The sequence below is a fragment of the Marmota flaviventris genome, chromosome 1 (genome assembly GCF_047511675.1).
Source record: "Marmota flaviventris isolate mMarFla1 chromosome 1, mMarFla1.hap1, whole genome shotgun sequence".
NCBI classification, from domain to species: domain Eukaryota; kingdom Metazoa; phylum Chordata; class Mammalia; order Rodentia; family Sciuridae; genus Marmota; species Marmota flaviventris.
This window is the reverse complement of record NC_092498.1, coordinates 165,025,608-165,043,835: the sequence shown is the minus strand read 5'-3', so window position 1 is coordinate 165,043,835 and position 18,228 is coordinate 165,025,608. Positions and strand designations below refer to the sequence as shown.

Below are 18,228 nucleotides of genomic sequence, written 5' to 3'. Positions count from 1 at the left end.
CAGCACCTCTCAAGCCTTACTTCGTGAACAAAGAATCCCAAACTTCTCTAACTGCAGATTGCTGGACTCATTTAAAACTCAGCTCATCACCTTCCTGCCAAACCTTCATTCCCAGCCCCTATTTCAATTGAGCAGTATCATCAGCCATGCAGTTTCCCACGCTGGGTACATGGGTTATCTTTAATGTCCCCCAACTCTGATTATTTTTATACATCACTAAGGCAACAGGGTTCTCCGTCTCCAATGTTAGGAGCCCAATCCAGGATACCACTTTTTTCCCCCACACCTACTTGCTGCTCTGTGACCCATCACTTACTTTCCTTCAGCTTCCATGCTCTTTCTAAAACTTCAAAGCGATGTTATCACACCTTTGCTTAAAACACTTTATCCTGTCACCCAAAGGATAATGAACAAGTTCTTCAATATGGTTTATTAAGAAGAGTGATTACATAGTGTATTGTACAAGCTGGGACAATTTTGAAACTGAAAGGAAGTACTATTAACAGATCACTGACAACCCAGTTGCATCAAGCAAACTAAGAGATGTTCACCCTAAGCACAGGCCCACTTACCTATTCCTCCTTGTCCCAGGTGCTGGTTGCTGTGCTTGGAACACAAGCTCAGGCATAAGAGGTTTATTCAATAGGCACAGGGGGATTTTCCTTAGATTTTTGAGCTGAGGACAGGAGATTAGTTATAATAATAGCCCTTCATGTTTGAGTAGTAGTTTACATTTCACAAAGCACCTTTTTGTATGTGTTTTTTGAAGAAATGAATTGTATGGTCTTTTGAGTGAAGTGAGGGAAGTATAGTAGATGTTAAAGCATGTTGATTTTTTTAAAAGTAAGAATAATTTTGTAGGTTGAGGATCAGTGATTTTCAACCTTCCTGGACCATGGATTATCTAATAACTCATGGAGTATCCATAAACCCATTCTGTCTGGAGATGTATATTCAAGATATATTTTTATGCCTCTTTGTAGGGGGAACTTAGAGGTTAAGGAATTAAGGACTCTCTAACCCAGATTTTATGACTGATCCAATGGTATGTTATTTTTGATTCACTTTTTAGCCATTAATTAATTTGTATATTTTTTGTTTTGTTGTCATCTTCTTCTTCCTCTTTTTTTTCCTTTTTTTGTTCTGGGAATTGAACCCAGGGGTACTTTACCACTGAGCTACTTTTTTTTTTTTTTTTTTTAAATATTTTCAGACAGGGCCTTATTGAATTGTTTAGGGCTCGTAAAGTTGCTGAAGCTGGCCTTGGACTTGCAATCCTTCTTCCTCAGCCTCTTGAGTCACTGGGATTCCAGGTGTGCTTCACCATGCATACCATTTTTTCTGAGGTGGGGATCTCACTATTCCCAGCTGGCTTTGAATTCCTGGACTCAAACAATCCTGTCTCAGTCTCCTAAAGTAGATGGGACTGCTGGTTTGGCTCAATGAAATTGTAAACTGCAGATGGAAAGGATAATTTCTTTTTTGTGACCCTACATGGCCCAACTTATAAAAAGTATCATTAGTAACAGCAAAAATTTTCCCTGGTTTCATGCTTCCCTTTTCTCTTTGTGGCGCTGTGGATTGAATCAGGGGCTTTGTGCATGCTGGGAAAGTGCTCTATCAACTGAGTTACATCTCTAGCAATTTTATGCTTTGTAAAATACAAAATTAGTGGGTTATCTGACTGGTTCCAGAAGGTTGGTTTTGAGGACATTTATGAAAGCTCTTAGACACTTTAGAACCTACAAAACTGTATGTTTACATGCATATTGTAAAAATATGTGTTTTCATTGTTAGTATGTCATCAAAAAACTGAACCTCCGAAATGCCTCCAGCCGAGAACGGCGAGCTGCTGAACAGGAAGCTCAGCTCTTGTCTCAGCTGAAGCACCCCAACATTGTCACCTACAAAGAGTCGTGGGAGGGAGGAGATGGCCTGCTCTACATTGTCATGGGCTTCTGTGAAGGAGGTGATCTGTACCGGAAGCTCAAGGAGCAAAAAGGGCAACTTCTGCCTGAAAGTCAGGTGGTAGAATGGTTTGTACAGATTGCCATGGCTTTGCAGGTACTGTTTATACTCATAACATCCCACTTGCTCCAAGGTGGCAGGAAGATGATGTGTATTTTAAGAAAAAATTTCCCCAATGCTTACATGAACAAAACATTTTTTGGAGAATGAATGTATAAAGTGGACCCTGTCCCTCTTACTATAACATTGGAATGTTTCTGAGTGAGTGATATCTATATTATAGTAGACACAGATTCCATGTCTAATTTCAGGGGGCAGGGAGCTAATTCTTTTTTCATTTAATATTCATAACAAGGTTAATTTTAAGGAGCCTAAGTCAGCTGGGCATGGTGGTGCACATCTGTAATCCCAGTGACTCTGGAGACTGAGGAAGGAGGATTGTAAGTTCAAAGCCAACCTCAGCAACTTAGCAAGGCCCTAAGCAACTCTGTGAGGTTGCCCTAAACAACCCTGTCTCTAATTAATTAAAAAAAAAAAAAAAAAAAAGGCTGGGATGTGGCTCAGTGGTTAAGTGTCCCTGGGTTCAATCCCTAATACAAAAAAAAAAAAAAAAAACAAAGACCCTGAATCAACAAAGAGCAAAGAATGATCATGTTTGTCAGTAGCTGGTGAGCTGTGTCATGCTGAAAGGTGGCTTTTCTAATTAATATTCCTAAACAGTGGGAGTTTGGGCTTTTATCCTGCTGTGGCAGTGGAGGTAGAAGTGCACAAATTTCTGTTTAATATACACATACCTCAGAGTGAGACTGTTTGTGAACTGCCAATCTGAAACTGGGCAGAATTATCCAGAATTACTTGCCTTTGTTGTTTAAGTTCTAAGATATTCTCTAAATACAGATGATCTTGTAATATTTGAAAACATTATGCCCAGGATTTCATGAGTCTGAGAGGAATGCACACCTGACTTTGTGTAAGTTTCCTACCTTCAGCGGGAGTTTGTAGGCATATTTTAAAACTGGATCCAGGTAATACTAAAATGGTGTGATTGTCAAGATACCAGGAAACAATTTTGGAAGGTTAAGGGCCAGTTAAAGTGTAGAACTTATAATATTTTTACTTTGAAGGTTGTATTTTATTTAGAGATTATAAAACAATAATGTTTTGGTAGATAGGTAATGAAGGCTCTTTAATTCCTGCAATTACTGATGATATTTAAAAAGGAATAAATAAATAAATCAGCGTGTTTATATAAAATGAGATTCGATTTCTCTTCTCAGTATTTACATGAAAAACACATCCTTCATCGAGATCTGAAAACTCAAAATGTCTTTCTCACAAGAACAAACATCATCAAAGTGGGTGACCTAGGAATTGCTCGAGTGTTAGAAAACCACTGTGACATGGCAAGCACCCTCATTGGCACACCCTATTACATGAGCCCTGAATTGTTCTCAAACAGACCCTACAACTATAAGGTAGGATTGGCTATGCATGTTTTCACCTTGTCTCTGGGAGAGTATTCATTTTAGAACCCATCAGAACAGTTAAATCAGAATTATCTGTGTGTTGATTAAAGGACAATATCTTTTTTTTTTTTTTAAACAGGGAAAAGTGAAAATAAGGTCTTCTAGCATTTAATCACTCACTTTTTTTTTTTTCCTAGTCTGATGTTTGGGCTTTGGGATGCTGTGTCTATGAAATGGCCACCCTGAAACATGCTTTCAATGCAAAAGACATGAATTCTTTAGTTTATCGGATTATTGAAGGAAAGGTAAAAAGCTAATCTAGAATTAATTAAGCAAGGTTTATGTAATGCAGATTTATAAATAACTACTGTTAAATCTTGGATGATTTTGGTTAGTTAATGAGTAGTCATTGATACTGGGTCAAGTTCAAAGCCAGCCTCAGCAACTTGGCAAGATCTTGTTTCAAAAGAAGTGGTGGTGGTGGTGGGGGGGGCGTGTAGTCTAGTGATAAAGCACCCTTGGATTCAGTCCCCAGTATTGGCTGGGATAGAGGGAAGGTGGGTTCCTTCTATGTAAGACTGAACTTAAAAAGAAAGAATTGATTTTTTTTTTTTTTTGGTATCTGTGTGGTCCAGGGGCTTGAAGCCAGGGACGCTCTACCATTGAGCTATATCCCAGTCCCTTTTTGCTTTTCATTTTGAGATAGGGTTTCACCAAGTTGCCCAAACTGGCCTTGAACTTGTCTTATTGTCATAGCCTCCTAAGAAACTGAAATTACAGGTGTATACCGCTGTGCCTGGTTTTGATAATTTCTTATATTAATTTGTAGAGGTGGCTTAATGGGGGCTAGGGATATAGCTCAGTTGGTAGAGTGCTTGCCTTGCATGCACAAGGCCCTGGGTTCAATCCCCAACATGATGCCAAAAAAAAAAAAAAAAAAAAAAAAGAGGTGGCTTAATGGCTCAAAAGAATCTACTTTTTGAAAATCTTTCTCTGTAGCCACATGATGTGCTGGTGCTCTGAGAGGCTGTTGGCATCATCTCCTGAGCAGCTGATGGTTGAGTGAGTCTATTTACAATGAGTCTACTCTGTTTGAACTTGTTCCATTCAAAATCATCACGATCACTAATAAGTGGTTAGAAACTGCAGAAAGCATTTTAGTACTAGGAGTTGAACCCAGGGATGCTTTACTATTGAGCTACATCCCTAGTCCTTTTGATTTTTTATTTTGAGACAGGGTCTCACTAAGTTGCTGAGGCTGGCCTTGAGCTTGTGATCCTCCTGCTTTAGCCTCTTCAGTTGTTGGGATTACAGACATGTACCATTGCACTAACTTTGTATGTTATGAGGGTAGTTGCCCTTTGTAGTGTCAAGAGTCCACGCACCATTAAATTTTAAGATTCCAGATCACCTACTAATTTTAGTATTATCCCAAAACTCATTTAATTTTTAAATTTGAAAAATATTAAAAAAACACAAACAAAAATTAAAATTTTTCTATATTCTACTACTTAAAAAATCCAAAAGAAAGGAGCGAAATTCCTTCTCTTTTGTTTCCCCTAGAGATAACCACTGCTAACAAGCTAGGCCTCCTAGCTTTTCTCTGCCTTAAAACAGACTTGACTCAGTATATATACACATACAGACACTTAAAAAAAGAAACTGAAATGGAATCAGGCTGTATTCCATGGTACACAACTTCCTTTTATTGGGTTAATGCATAAGAGACATCTTTTCTGGTCAATACTTATATTTTTTAAGCAGCTGCCTAGTAGTCTATAGGAAGAATGTACCATACTTTATTCCACAGGTTCATTATGGAGGGGAATTTGTTTTTATTTGTTGAACAGTACTGCATTGAACACCCTGGTGTATAAATCTTTCTTTCTTTTCTTTTTTTTTTTTTGGTGCTGGGGATTGAACCCAGAGCTTCATGCATGCCAGGAGAGCGCTCTACCACTGAGCCACATTCCCAGCTCTAGGCTGGTTTATTTTCTACTTCAGTGAATGTATGGATGTAAGAATTTAAGTAAATATTGGGAAACTTTTATTATCTTTTATTTAACTCATAACATCACTAGCTATAATTGCATTATTATTTTTCTTTGTAGCTGCCACCAATGCCAAGAGTTTATAGCCCAGAGCTGGCAGAACTGATAAGAACAATGCTGAGCAAAAGACCTGAAGAAAGACCCTCTGTGAGGAGCATCCTGAGGCAGCCTTATATAAAACGCCAAATCTCTGTGTTTTTGGAGGCCACGAAGGCGTAAGATACTTCCTTTGTAAATAGCTGGGCTAGATAGATGGAATAAATAGATGGTAGCTTCTATAATTTTCATATGCAATAATTTATGGTGAGTGTTTTTTAAACATGAAGTAAAATTGCATTATTAGAATATGTAGAGAGGCAAAATTTTCCCCTTTTTGGATTTTTTGGCTTAGGCCCAAGAAACTGATGTAAGACAAATTAACAAGAAAAAAGTACACACTTATTTAATAAAACTTACGTGACACTGGAGCTCTCAAAAAGAAATGAAGACCTCAAAGAGTGGTGAAACCTAAATGCAAAATTCTGGGTTGAATAGGAGAGACAATTGTGGAAAAATAATCGAACTGGAGAGGCCAAAGGAGGCTAAGAATTACTTTAACGAGTTATATTTGTATAGAATTCTCAGTCTCAACTTTCCATTCAGGATAAGAACTTAACTTTCCTTCTTCTTCTTCTTTTTTTTTTTTTGGTGGTACTGGGGATTGAACCTAGGGCCTTGCGTATGTAAAGCAAGCACTCTACCAACTGAGTTATATCCACAGCCTTTAACTCTCCTTCTGATACTGAGAAGACAACTTCCATTAGGGTGTTTTTCTCTTGCTTTCAGGAAGAAAAAGAAAGATCAGCACATCCTTCTTACATTTGCAGTTTAAGTGCTGTTAGGTCAAAGTAATCCTTCTGCCAAAGTGGCATATTTTGGGATGGCATATTCTGGCACCTTTGAAATACATGTGGAAATTTGCCTAATTGCTAAAATCAGAAATCTAGGGAACTATTTAGAGTACTACTATTATATTAGTTATTATGTAAGAGGATAGTTGTATACATATAAAAATAGTGTTCAAATTCCTGAGCATTTGTGAGATTTCTCCCTTTTTTTGTGGTACTGGGGATTGAACCCAGGGCTGTTTTACCACCGAGCTACAATCCCCAGCTCTTTTTATTTTTATTTTGAGACAAATTCTTGTTAAGTTGTATAGGGCTTTACTAAGTTGCTAAGGCTGACCTTGAACTTGCTGTCCTCTTGCCTACATTCTCCTGAGTTGCTGGGATTATAAGCATGCACAAATGTGCCTGGTTCATAGGGTTTCTTTTTTTATTCATAAAACTTTTGTAGAAAATAATTTCTTTTTTTAAAAATATATATGTATATATATTTTTAGTTGTAGATGGATACAATATCTTTATTTTATTTATTTATTTATTTTATAAGGTGCTGAGGATGGAACCTAGTGCCTCATGCATGCAAGGCAGGCGCTCAACCACTGAACTACAACCCCAGCCCAAGAGTTTCTATTTTTGACTTACAGGTTCTACCTTCACCAAACAGGTGTTTAGGGCTGAACAAGCTTGTCACTCTTTTGGCTTCTCTTTTTGTGGTGGCAAATTAAATTTGGAAGGAGAAAGGCAATACTAGAGAGGCCAGGGAATAAAGAAGGACCATCTTTTTATTCATATTGTGTATAATTTCCAACCAGACAGACCTTTGGCCTTTTCTTCTGATAGAGGGAGGACGTCTTTCAGATGGGGTTTTATCTTTTACTTTCACGAAGACAAAGGAGGGTCAGAGCACCTTTCTCATATCTGCTGTTCTTTAAGTGCCATTAGCTCAAAATAATGTTTTTGATCTCTGTCCTCTGCTGTGATCTCCATGTTCTGATCATGGAGATCATGTCCTTACATCCGTAGTTTCCTTGAATTCTCCAGAGGTTTACCCCAGATGTAGAAACAACACACTAAAACAGCCAGGGCATGACTTTGCTGTATAACATTTTTCTGCAAGTCAGGAAATGTATACCAGTCATTTCTACTCTCAAATTTAGCAAAGCAGTTATGGTATTATTGCTAATGTGAAACTTGGAAGATTAAACTTACCTTGTTTCTTCTGAATGTGAGGAACTTTCTAGTAGAATTTTTATCATAGAATAACTTTGTATTTACTGAGAAGTTGCAAAGATAGTATAAAGAGTTCCTGTATACCCTTCACCTGGTTTCTTCTATTGTTTACACCTTATGTTTCCATAGTATATTTATCAAAACTAAGAAACCAGCCAAGGTACATTACTCTTGATTAATCTCCAGATTTGATTTTGCTTTTGCTAGTTTTTTCTCTAATGTCCCTTTTTCTGTTCCAGAATTCAGTCCAGGATACCATGGGATATAGTTAAAAATATAAGTTTTATTTATTTATTTATTTTTTTTGTGGTGCTAAGGATCAAACCCAGTGCCTCGCATATGCTAGGCGAGCATTCTACCATTGAGCCATAACCTCAGCCCTTAAAAAACCTTTTTTTTAGTAGTAGATGAACACAATACCTTTATTTATTTATTTATTTTTATGTGGTTCTGAGGATGTAACCCAGTAATTCACGCATGCTAGGCGAGTGTTCTACCACTGAGCCATAACCCCAGTCCTACTAATGTATATTTAATACTCATTCTCCTTAGTCTTCTTGGGTCAGTGATAGCTTTTCACTTTTTTTTTTTTTAACAATCTTGAATGTTTTGAAGACTACTGGTCAGGTGTTTTGTAAAATGCCTTCTAGATTTTTAGAAGACTGTTTTCTATAAATGGTGCTTAAGGAAGTATAACGTATATACGTCTTCATATATACATAAAAACTCTCAATCTTCACCATATTGATAATAACCCTTCTTTTTTTCTTTATAAAGAAAAACCTCCAAAAATAACATCAAAAATGGTGATTCTAAATCCAAGCCTGTTGCTACTGTTGTTTCCAGAAAGGCAGGATCAAATCTTGAAGCAATCAATCACCAACAATATTCTGCTGAGGATTCTAAGACATATATAATGGTATGTTTCTTTTTAAAGAATAATGTTTTAGAAACTATTTTAAAAATAGGTTATCTTCTGGGCATAGTAACACACATTTGTAAAATCCCAGAGACTTAGGAGGCTGAGGAAGGAAGATCACAAATTTGAGGCTAACCTGGAGAACTCAGTGAGACCCTGTTTCAAAAGAGAAAAAATAAAATGGACTGGGGTGGTAGCTTAGACGTAGAGTGCTTCCGGGTTCAATCCTCAGTACTGAAAAGAAAAAAAAACAAAAACAAATTATTTTGTTGGGAAATGATTATGCTTTACTAGAGATTCTGTTGAGCTTTAATTAAGCCTGTATTATAAAGAAAAAATACTGGTGAGGTGATTATTTTAGCTCACTTTATTCACAGTGGGCTATTGAACTGTTCATGAAGTCAGGGCTGTAAAAATTTTTTAGATTTCTCAACCATTTTATTTTAAATATTAATTTTTTAGTTGTAGTTGGACATAATACCTTTTTATTTTATTTATTTTTATGTGGTTGTGAGAATCGAACCCAGGGCCTCGCATGTGCTAGTAGAGCAGATGCTCTACTGCTGAGCCACAACCCCAGCCCTAAAATCAATCATTTTAAAGTGAACAATTATGTGAATTTAGTACATTCACAATGTTGTGCAACCATCACCTCTTATCTGGTTCCAGAACATTTTCATTAGCATAAAGGAAATCCTTTACAGCAGTCACTCCCATTTCTCTCTCCCATCCAGCTCCTGGCAATCACCAGTGTTTTCTTTTTTTTTATGTTACTGTATTTTTTAATTTCTTTATTTTATTTATTTATTTTTATATGGTTCTGAGGATCGAACCTAGTGTCTCATATGTGCTAGGCAAGTACTCTATCACTGAGCTACAACTGCAGACCCACATCAATGTGTTTCTGTCTCTATGGATTTACCTAGCCTAATTATTTCATATAAATGGAATCATACAATGTGTGACCTTTCATGTCTGGCTTCTTTGACTTAGTGTGTTTTTATAGTTCATTCACATGGCATTTATATTGGTTTATATGTCTGTCAGTTTCAGTTTTACAGCATTGATTATTATAGCTTTGTAATAAGTTTCTAAATTAGGAAATGTGGGTCATCTAGCTATGTTCTTCTTTTTCAGGATTGTTTTGGTTATTTAGGATCCCTTAGGATTCCCGATGAATTCTGTAGCAGTTTTTTTTCATATTTCTTACAGCAGTGTTTTATAATTTTCTTTGTACAAGTCTTTCACATCCTTGGTTATGTTAATTCCTCTATTTTATCATTTTTTTGGTGTGTATGGAACTGAATATTGAAACCATGGGTACTGAACCACTGAGCTACATCCCCAGCCCTTTTTATTTTTTATTTTGACTCAGGTTCTAAGTTGCTCAGGCTGACCTTGAACTTGGAATCTTCCAGCCTTAGCTTCCTGAGTAGCTGGGATTATAGGAGTACATCACCAAGCTTGACTATTTAATTCTTTTTGATGCTATTATAAATGAAATTATTTTTATAATTTTCTTTTCAGATTGTTCATTATTAGTGTATAGAAATACAACTGATTTTTATTTGTTGATTTTTGTCTCCTGCTACTTTACTAAATTCATTTGTTAGTTCCAACAGTTTTTTTGTGGAGTCTTTAGGGTTTTCTACATTTAAGATCATATCATCTTGGGCTGGGGCTGTAGCTCAGTGACAGAACACTTGCCTAGCACATGTGAAGCATTGGGTTCTATCCTTAGCACCACATAAAAATAAGACAAATAAAATAAAGGCATACTGTTTACCTACAACAACAATAACAAAATTTTTAAAAAATCATATCATCTGTGAAGAGGAATAATTTTACTTCTTGCTTTTCAATTCCAATGCCTCTCCTTCCTTCCGTCCTTCCCTCCTTCCCTCCTTCCCTCCCTCCCTCCCTCCTTCCTTCCTTCCTTCTCAATTGCTCTAGCTACAATTTCCAGTATTGTGGTAAATAGAAGTGGAGAGAGTGGGCATGTTTGCCTTGTTCCTAATCTTACAGGAAAAGCTTTCAGAGTTTCGTCATTAACTATAATGTTCAGTATAGGCTTTCTACATATGGCTTTTATTATGTTAAGATTGTTTTCTTCTGTTCCAAGTGTGCCATTTTTTTTTCCATGAAAGAGTGTTGAATTTTGTCAAATGCATTTTCTGCATCAATTATTGATGGTCATGTAGTTTTTCCCCCTTCATTCTGTTCATGTGGTGTATTATATTGATGATTTCGATATGAGTAATCTTTGCATTCCAGGAATAAGTCCCACTTGAGTACATTGTACCTTTTTTTGGGGGGGGGGGTCACAGCAGTATTTTAACCATTTTAAATCATGCAGTTCAGTGCCTTCAATTACATTCACAATGTCTTATAGCCACTGCCATTATCTCCAAAACCTTTTTATCATTCCAAACAGAAAATTTACCAGTTAAGCAGTAACTCCCTGTTCTTCCATCCCCAGGCCCTGGTGACCTCTCATCTACTCTGTCTTTATTGAATTTGCCTATTTTAGATATTTTATATAAATAGAACCAGCATATAATATTTGTCTTTTTGTGTCTGGCTTTTTCATTTGGTGTATTTTCAGGTTCATCTGTGTTAGAATTCCCGCCCTTTTAAATACTAAATAATATTCCATTGTATGTATATCCACATTATGGTCATCCATTCATCCACTGATTGACATTTGGGTTGTTTCCATCTTTTGGCTATTTTGAATAGTGCTGCTAGAAACATTGGTTCACACATACCTATTGAATCCCTGCTTTTGGTTCTTTGGAGTATGTATATAGGAATGAAATTGCTAGTATGGTAATTCTATGGCAATTCAAAGGTATTTCTATGTTTAACTTTTTGAGGAATGTGTTGTTCAATTTTGAGTTAATTTTTATATTTGGTGTGTCCAGGAGTTCTTTAATAATTTGAAAACATCTTTTTGCTCAGAGTGAAGATAAATGTTTGTCCCAGGAGAAACCAATCGTTATTGGTCCCTTGAAACCACCTGCTAGTCTGAAAGTCCACACTGACAAATTGGATATGAGCAGTACTGCAGAGTCACAAGCCACAATCAGTAGGGTAAATATTGACATCTTACCTGCAGAAAGAAGAGACTGCATGAATGATGGCCTAATTCAGAAGAATCAACAAAGACACTTAGATGCCTCTAGTGAGCACAAAGATAAATGCAGTATTTCTCAAGTGAAGGAGGAGAGTCTGCAGGATAATTCTAAGTCTAGTGCTCATCCTGAAAGCCTGATTCTCACATTGTCCTCTGATAGTGGCAGTGCGGATAGGAGTGGAGCAGTGAAGCTGTTGCAGCCTCTAAACAAAGACCCAAAGCCAAAGGACCATGTGAGTAATATACACTAGGAGTCCCTTTCAGAAAGAAGACTGGGAAGTGTGGTTACAATAGTTGGGTATACTCTAATTGTCAGGAAAATCAGTTATTTTGTATTCCAGTTTAAACTTAGAGGGATATCTTCATCACCTGCCAAAACCACACACACACACACACAAAAAAAAAAAAAAACAAAAACAAAAACAAAAAAAACCACTAATCCCAATACCAATACCCAAGCAGCAGTCACTCTCCATTCTTCCTTATCTCCATCCTCTGGCAACATTTGTCCCTATGAATTTGCCTATTCTGGGCATTTCTTAGAATTATATACATTTATAGCCTTTCATGTCTGGCTGCTTTTACTTTAGCACAATGTTTTCAAGGTTTATCCATGAAAAGCTTGTAGCATGTACCAGTCTTCTTTTTATTGCCAAATAAATTCCCCTGTATGTATCTATGATATTTTATGTGACTGTTCATCAGTTGATGAATGTTTGGGTTGTTTACAACCAAACATTTTGGCTATTATGGATAATGCTGGTGTGAACATTGATGTACGTTTTATGTATGTGTTTTCAGTTCTGTTGGATGTAAACCTAGGAATGGAATTACTGCTGGGTCATATACTGACTCTAACTTCTTGAGGAATTATAAAATTGATTTCCAAAGCAATTTTATAATTTTACTTCTCAGCAGCAGTGTGTGGGAGTTCCATTTTCTCTACATCCTTTTTACGCTTCTTGTCCATTTTGATTCCAACCATTCTTCTGGGTGTGTAGCAGTGTCTTACTGTGGTTTTGATTTGCATCTCCTTAATGATTGATGATGTTGAATATCTTTTCCTATGTTTATTGGCCATTTATGTACTTCCTTTGGAGAAATAATCTATTGAGATCCCCTGCCAATTTTTTTTAAGAGAGAGAGAGAATTTTTTAATATTTATTTTTTTTTAGTTTTTGGTGGACACAACATCTTTATTTTATTTTTATGTGGTGCTGAGGATCGAACCCAGCGCCCTGTGCATGCCATGCGAGTGCGCTACCACTTGAGCCACATCCCCAGCCCCCTCTGCCAATTTTTAATTGGTTTATTTGGAAGAGTTCTTTATCTTCTAGATACCAATCCTTATCAGATAAAAGACTTAAAAATACTGTTTCCCATTCTTTGGATTGTCTTTTCGCTTTCTTGATGGCATTCTTTGAAGCACAGAAGTTTTTAATTTTCATGGCATTCAATTTTGTCCATGATTTCCTATGTTATTTGTGCTTTTGGTGTCATAAAGATGTACTCTTATGTTTTCTACAAAAAGTATGCTTTTTTAAAAAAAATATTTTTTTAGTTGTAGATGGACGAAATATCTTTATTTTTATTTGTTTATTTTTATGTGGTGCTGGGGATCGAACCCAGGGCCTCATGCATGCGAGGCAAGCACTCTACCACTGAGCTACAACCCTAGCCCCAGAAAGTATACTTTTAACTCTTAATTTAGGTCTGTGATCCATATGGAGTTTATTCATGTGTATAAAATGAGGAAGGGATTCAACTTCATTTTTTTTATTTGCAGACATTCAGTTGTCCCAGCACCATTTGATGAAAAGATTATTCTTTCCCCATTGAATTGTCTTGGCACCCTTGTTGAAAATCAATAGATTATAAATTGGAAGGGTTTATTTCTAGACCTCAATTCTGTTTCATTGATCTGTCTATCTATATAATATATCATAATTATTGTAGCTTTGTAGTAAGTATTGAAATTGCAAAGTGGGTGTCTTCCATCTTATTTTTAAAAATGGTTTTGGCTATTTTGGATTCTCTGCATTTCCTTATGAATTTTAAGACCATCTTGACAAATTCTGCAAAACATGCTGGGGTTTTGGTACTTTGAATCTGAAGATCATTTGTAGAGCATTGCTATTTTAATGTGCCTTTCACTCCATGAATATGGTATATCGTTCCATTTATTTAGGGCTTCTGTAATTATTTTTCAGTGATGTTTCTTGTTTTCAGTATCTTGAACTTATTTTGTTACATTTATTTCTAAGTATTTTATCCTTTGTGATGCTATTGTAAGATGAATTATTTTCATACTTTAGTTTTTGGATTGTTCATTGCTAGTATGTAGAATTTATCTACATATTCTACAATCTTGCTTAACTTGTTGATTGGTTTTATTTTCGTACTGGAAATTTTTTTTTTCTTTTTTCTTTTTTTTTTTTTATTGGTTGTTCAAAACATTACAAAGCTCATGATATATCATCTTTCATACATTTGACTCAATTGGGTTGTGAACTCCCATTTTTACCCCAAATACAAATTGCAGAATGACATCGGTTACACACTCACATTTTTACATAATGGCATATTAGTGACTGTTGTATTCTGCTACCTTTCCTATCCCCTACTATCCCCCCTCCCCTCCCCTCCCATCTTCCCTCTCTGCCTCATCTGCTGTTGTTCAATTCTCTCCCTTGTTTCCCCCCGCCCTTTCCCCTCACAACCTCTTATATGTAATTTTATGTAACATTGAGGGTCTCCTACCATTTCCATATGCTTTCCCTTCTCTCTCCCTTTCTCTCCCCCCACTCGTCTTTGTTTAATGTTAATCTTTTCCTCATGCTCTTCCTCCCTGTTCTGTTCTTAGTTGCTCTCTTTATATCAAAGAAGACATTTGGCATTTGTTTTTTAAGGATTGGCTAGCTTCGCTTAGCATAATCTGCTCTAATGCCATCCATTTCCCTGCAAATTCTATGATTTTGTCATTTTTTAGTTCTGCGTAATACTCCATTGTGTATAGATGACACTTTTTTTTTATCCATTCATCTATTGAAGGGCATCTAGGTTGGTTCCACAGTCTAGCTATTGTGAATTGTGCCGCTATGATCATTGATGTGTCAGTATCCCTATAGTACGCTCTTTTAAGATCCTCAGGGAATAGTCCGAGAAGGGCGATAACTGGGTCAAATGGTGGATCCATTCCCAGCTTTCCCAGGAATCTCCATACTGCTTTCCAAATTGGCCTCACCAATTTGCAGTCCCACCAGCAGTGTACAAGTGTACCCTTTTCCCCACATCCTTGCCAACACTTATTGTTGTTTGACTTCATAATGGCTGCCAATCTTACTGGAGTGAGATGGTATCTTAGGGTGGTTTTGATTTGTATTTCTCTGACTGCTAGAGATGGTGAGCATTTTTTCATGTACTTGTTGATTGATTGTATGTCCTCCTCTGTGAAGTGTCTGTTCAGGTCCTTGGCCCATTTGTTGATTGGGTTATTTGTTATCTTATTGTTTAATTTTTTGAGTTCTTTGTATATTCTGGATATTAGGGCTCTATCTGAAGTGTGAGGGGTAAAAATTTGTTCCCAGGATGTAGGCTTTCTATTTACCTCTCTTATTGTTTCTCTTGCTGAGAAAAAACTTTTTAGTTTAAGTAAGTCCCATTTGTTTATTCTTGTTATTAACTCTTGGGCTATGGGCGTCCTATTAAGGAATTTGGAGCCTGACCCCACAGTATGTAGATCGTAGCCAACTTTTTCTTCTATCAGACGCAGTGTCTCTGATTTGATATGTAGCTCCTTGATCCATTTTGAGTTAACTTTTGTGCATGGCGAGAGAAAGGGATTCAGTTTCATTTTGTTGCCTATGGATTTCCAGTTTTCCCAGCACCATTTGTTGAAGATGCTATCCTTCCTCCATTGCATGCTTTTAGCCCCTTTATCAAATATAAGAAAGTTGTAATTTTGTGGATTGGTTTCTGTGTCCTCTATTCTGTACCATTGGTCCACCTGCCTGTTTTGGTACCAGTACCACGCTGTTTTTGTTACTATTGCTTTGTAGTACAGTTTGAACTCTGGTATCGCTATACCTCCAGATTCACACTTCCTGCTTAGAATTGCTTTTGCTATTCTGGGTCTTTTGTTTTTCCATATGAATTTCATGATTGCTTTATCTATTTCTACAAGAAATGCCGTTGGGATTTTGATTGGCATCGCATTAAACCTGTAGAGAACTTTGGGTAATATTGCCATTTTGATGATGTTAGTTCTGCCTATCCATGAACAGGGTACATTTTTCCATCTTCTAAGATCTTCTTCTCTCTCTCTCTTTAGGGTTCTGTAGTTTTCATTGTATAAATCTTTCACCTCTTTTGTTAGGTTGATTCCCAAGTATCTTAGTTTCTTTGAGGATATTGTGAATGGAGTGGTTTTCCTCATTTCCATTTCAGAAGTTTTGTTGCTGATATACAGGAATGCCTTTGATTTATGCGTGTTGATTTTATATCCTGCCACTTTGCTGAATTCATTTATTAACTCTAGCAGTTTCTTTCTTTCTTTATTTATTTATTTTAATATTTATTCTTTAGTTTTTCGGCGGACACAACATCTTTGTTTGTATGTGGTGCTGAGGATTGAACCCGGGCCGCACGCATGCCAGGCAAGCGCGCTACCGCTTGAGCCACATCCCCAGCCCTCTAGCAGTTTCTTTGTAGACCCTTTTGGGTCTGTTAAATATATTATCATGTCATCCGCAAATTCGTACTGGAAATTGAAACCAGGGGTGCTTTACCACTGAGCTACATCCAGTCCTTTTTATTTTTATTTTTTCAGACAGAATCTCATTAAGTTGCTGAGGCTGGCCTCGGACTTGCAGTCTTCCTGCCTTAGCCTTCTGAGCTGCTAGGGTTACTTGCTTGTGCCACCAACCCAGCTTGTTTATTGGTTCTAATAATTTTTTTTAATTGGACTCCTTAGGGTTTTTTGAATATAATATCTTGTGATCTGCAAATAGAGATATAGTTTCACTTCTTGACAATTGGAATTCCTTTTATTTTATTTTCTTGCTTAACTGCCCTGCCTAAAACTTCTAATGCGTCAGTATTCTTTTCTTGTTCCTGATCAAATCTGTTTCTTACACCAAGCTTTTAGAGCAGATTTTTTTATTGCTTTGATAAAATTTCATGTCCAGTATTTCCCCTATTGTTTTGTTGTTTTTTCTTCTTCATAAAAGTGGGATAATTTTTCATGGATTTGATGGAGAAGCACACTGAGTCATTTATTCCTTTTATTCTTGGACATACATGAGTTTTATTTAGAATACTCTATACTTAATCACCAATAAAGAAATCAATCTTTTTCTCTTTCTTTCTTCAAAATTGGTTCATTTTTTGCTTATCACCCTGGTCTCTTTGTTCAACTAATTATTATATAGTAATGTAAAATTAACTACATTTATTTTATGTCTAATATTGGTATACTCTTGAAAGAATTTATAAATTACCCATAATTTTGTGTTTGCCAGGGGTCTAAAAATGTTGTTTTAATGACAATGGCCTAAAATAATAATGGTCTAAATTATTATAATGGTCTAAAATGTATTACCAGAGTAGGCTTTTGGTAAAAATATGTCGGTTGAATTATATTCAATTACTAGTGTCCATCTTGAAAACAAAGATATTCTGATAGTTTAAAAAATTTTAAATAAATATAAGAACTGTTTTATTTAAATATATAGTAGAGTCTAAAATCAGCTATCTAGATCAAATATTAAGTCATTTGGTGATCATTATAACTTAAATTTTTTATTTAAGTTATAATTTATCATTATGTGCCACTGGTAGCTCCCATTTTTTGAGCATCTGTGTGCTAGACATCATTCTAATTGCTTTTAGTATACCATTTCAGCTAACCTTAAACAATAATATAGTTAGAGCCAGGTGCGGTAGTGCATGCCTGTAATCCCATTGGCTGGGGAGGCTGAGACAGGAGAATTGCGAGTTCGGTTGCCTCAGCAATGGCAAGGCACTAAACAACTCAGTGAGACCCTGTCTCTAAACAAAATACAAAATAGGGCTGGGAATGTGGCTCAGTGGTTGAGTACCTCTGAGTTCAATCCCCAGTACTAAAATAATAATAATAATAATATAGTCATCCCTCTGTATCCATAGGTTGAACATCTATGGATTCAACCAACCACAGATTGAAAATATTTGGAAAAAGACAAATTGCATCCTTACTGAACACATATAGACAGACCTTTTATCTTTCTTATTACTCCCTAAGCAATACAGTACAACAATTATTTATACAACATTTAGATTGTATTAGGCTGTATAAGTAATCTAGGGATGACAAAGTATTTGAGAGGATGTGCATAGGTTATGTGCAAATACAATACCATTTTATATAAGGGACTTGAATATCTGAGGAGTTTGGATCTGCAGGGGATCCTGGAGTTGATCTCCCAAAAATATCAAGACACAATTGTACAATGTATGGGGGAGGGTGGTATTAGAACCATTTTTAGATGAGGAAACCAAGCTCAGGGAGATTAGGTTTCTCACATATAATTCCATC

At 36.3% G+C, this 18,228-nt stretch overlaps 1 protein-coding gene and 1 non-coding gene across 2 annotated transcripts in view; one reads left to right on the top strand and one right to left on the bottom strand.

The window, feature by feature from the left end:
- Window positions 1-18,228, top strand: part of Nek4 (NIMA related kinase 4) — a 30,333-nt gene that overhangs the window by 730 nt on the left and 11,375 nt on the right. The window contains exons 2-7 of the mRNA XM_027947849.2: window positions 1,798-2,064; window positions 3,246-3,443; window positions 3,632-3,739; window positions 5,546-5,700; window positions 8,377-8,518; window positions 11,480-11,887. Coding sequence (XP_027803650.1) covers window positions 1,798-2,064; window positions 3,246-3,443; window positions 3,632-3,739; window positions 5,546-5,700; window positions 8,377-8,518; window positions 11,480-11,887 — 1,278 coding nt within the window. The remainder of the gene's footprint in view (window positions 1-1,797; window positions 2,065-3,245; window positions 3,444-3,631; window positions 3,740-5,545; window positions 5,701-8,376; window positions 8,519-11,479; window positions 11,888-18,228) is intronic.
- On the bottom strand, window positions 13,262-13,329 carry Trnaa-cgc (transfer RNA alanine (anticodon CGC)). Its single transcript has one exon. It is a non-coding gene; the product is annotated as a tRNA-Ala (tRNA).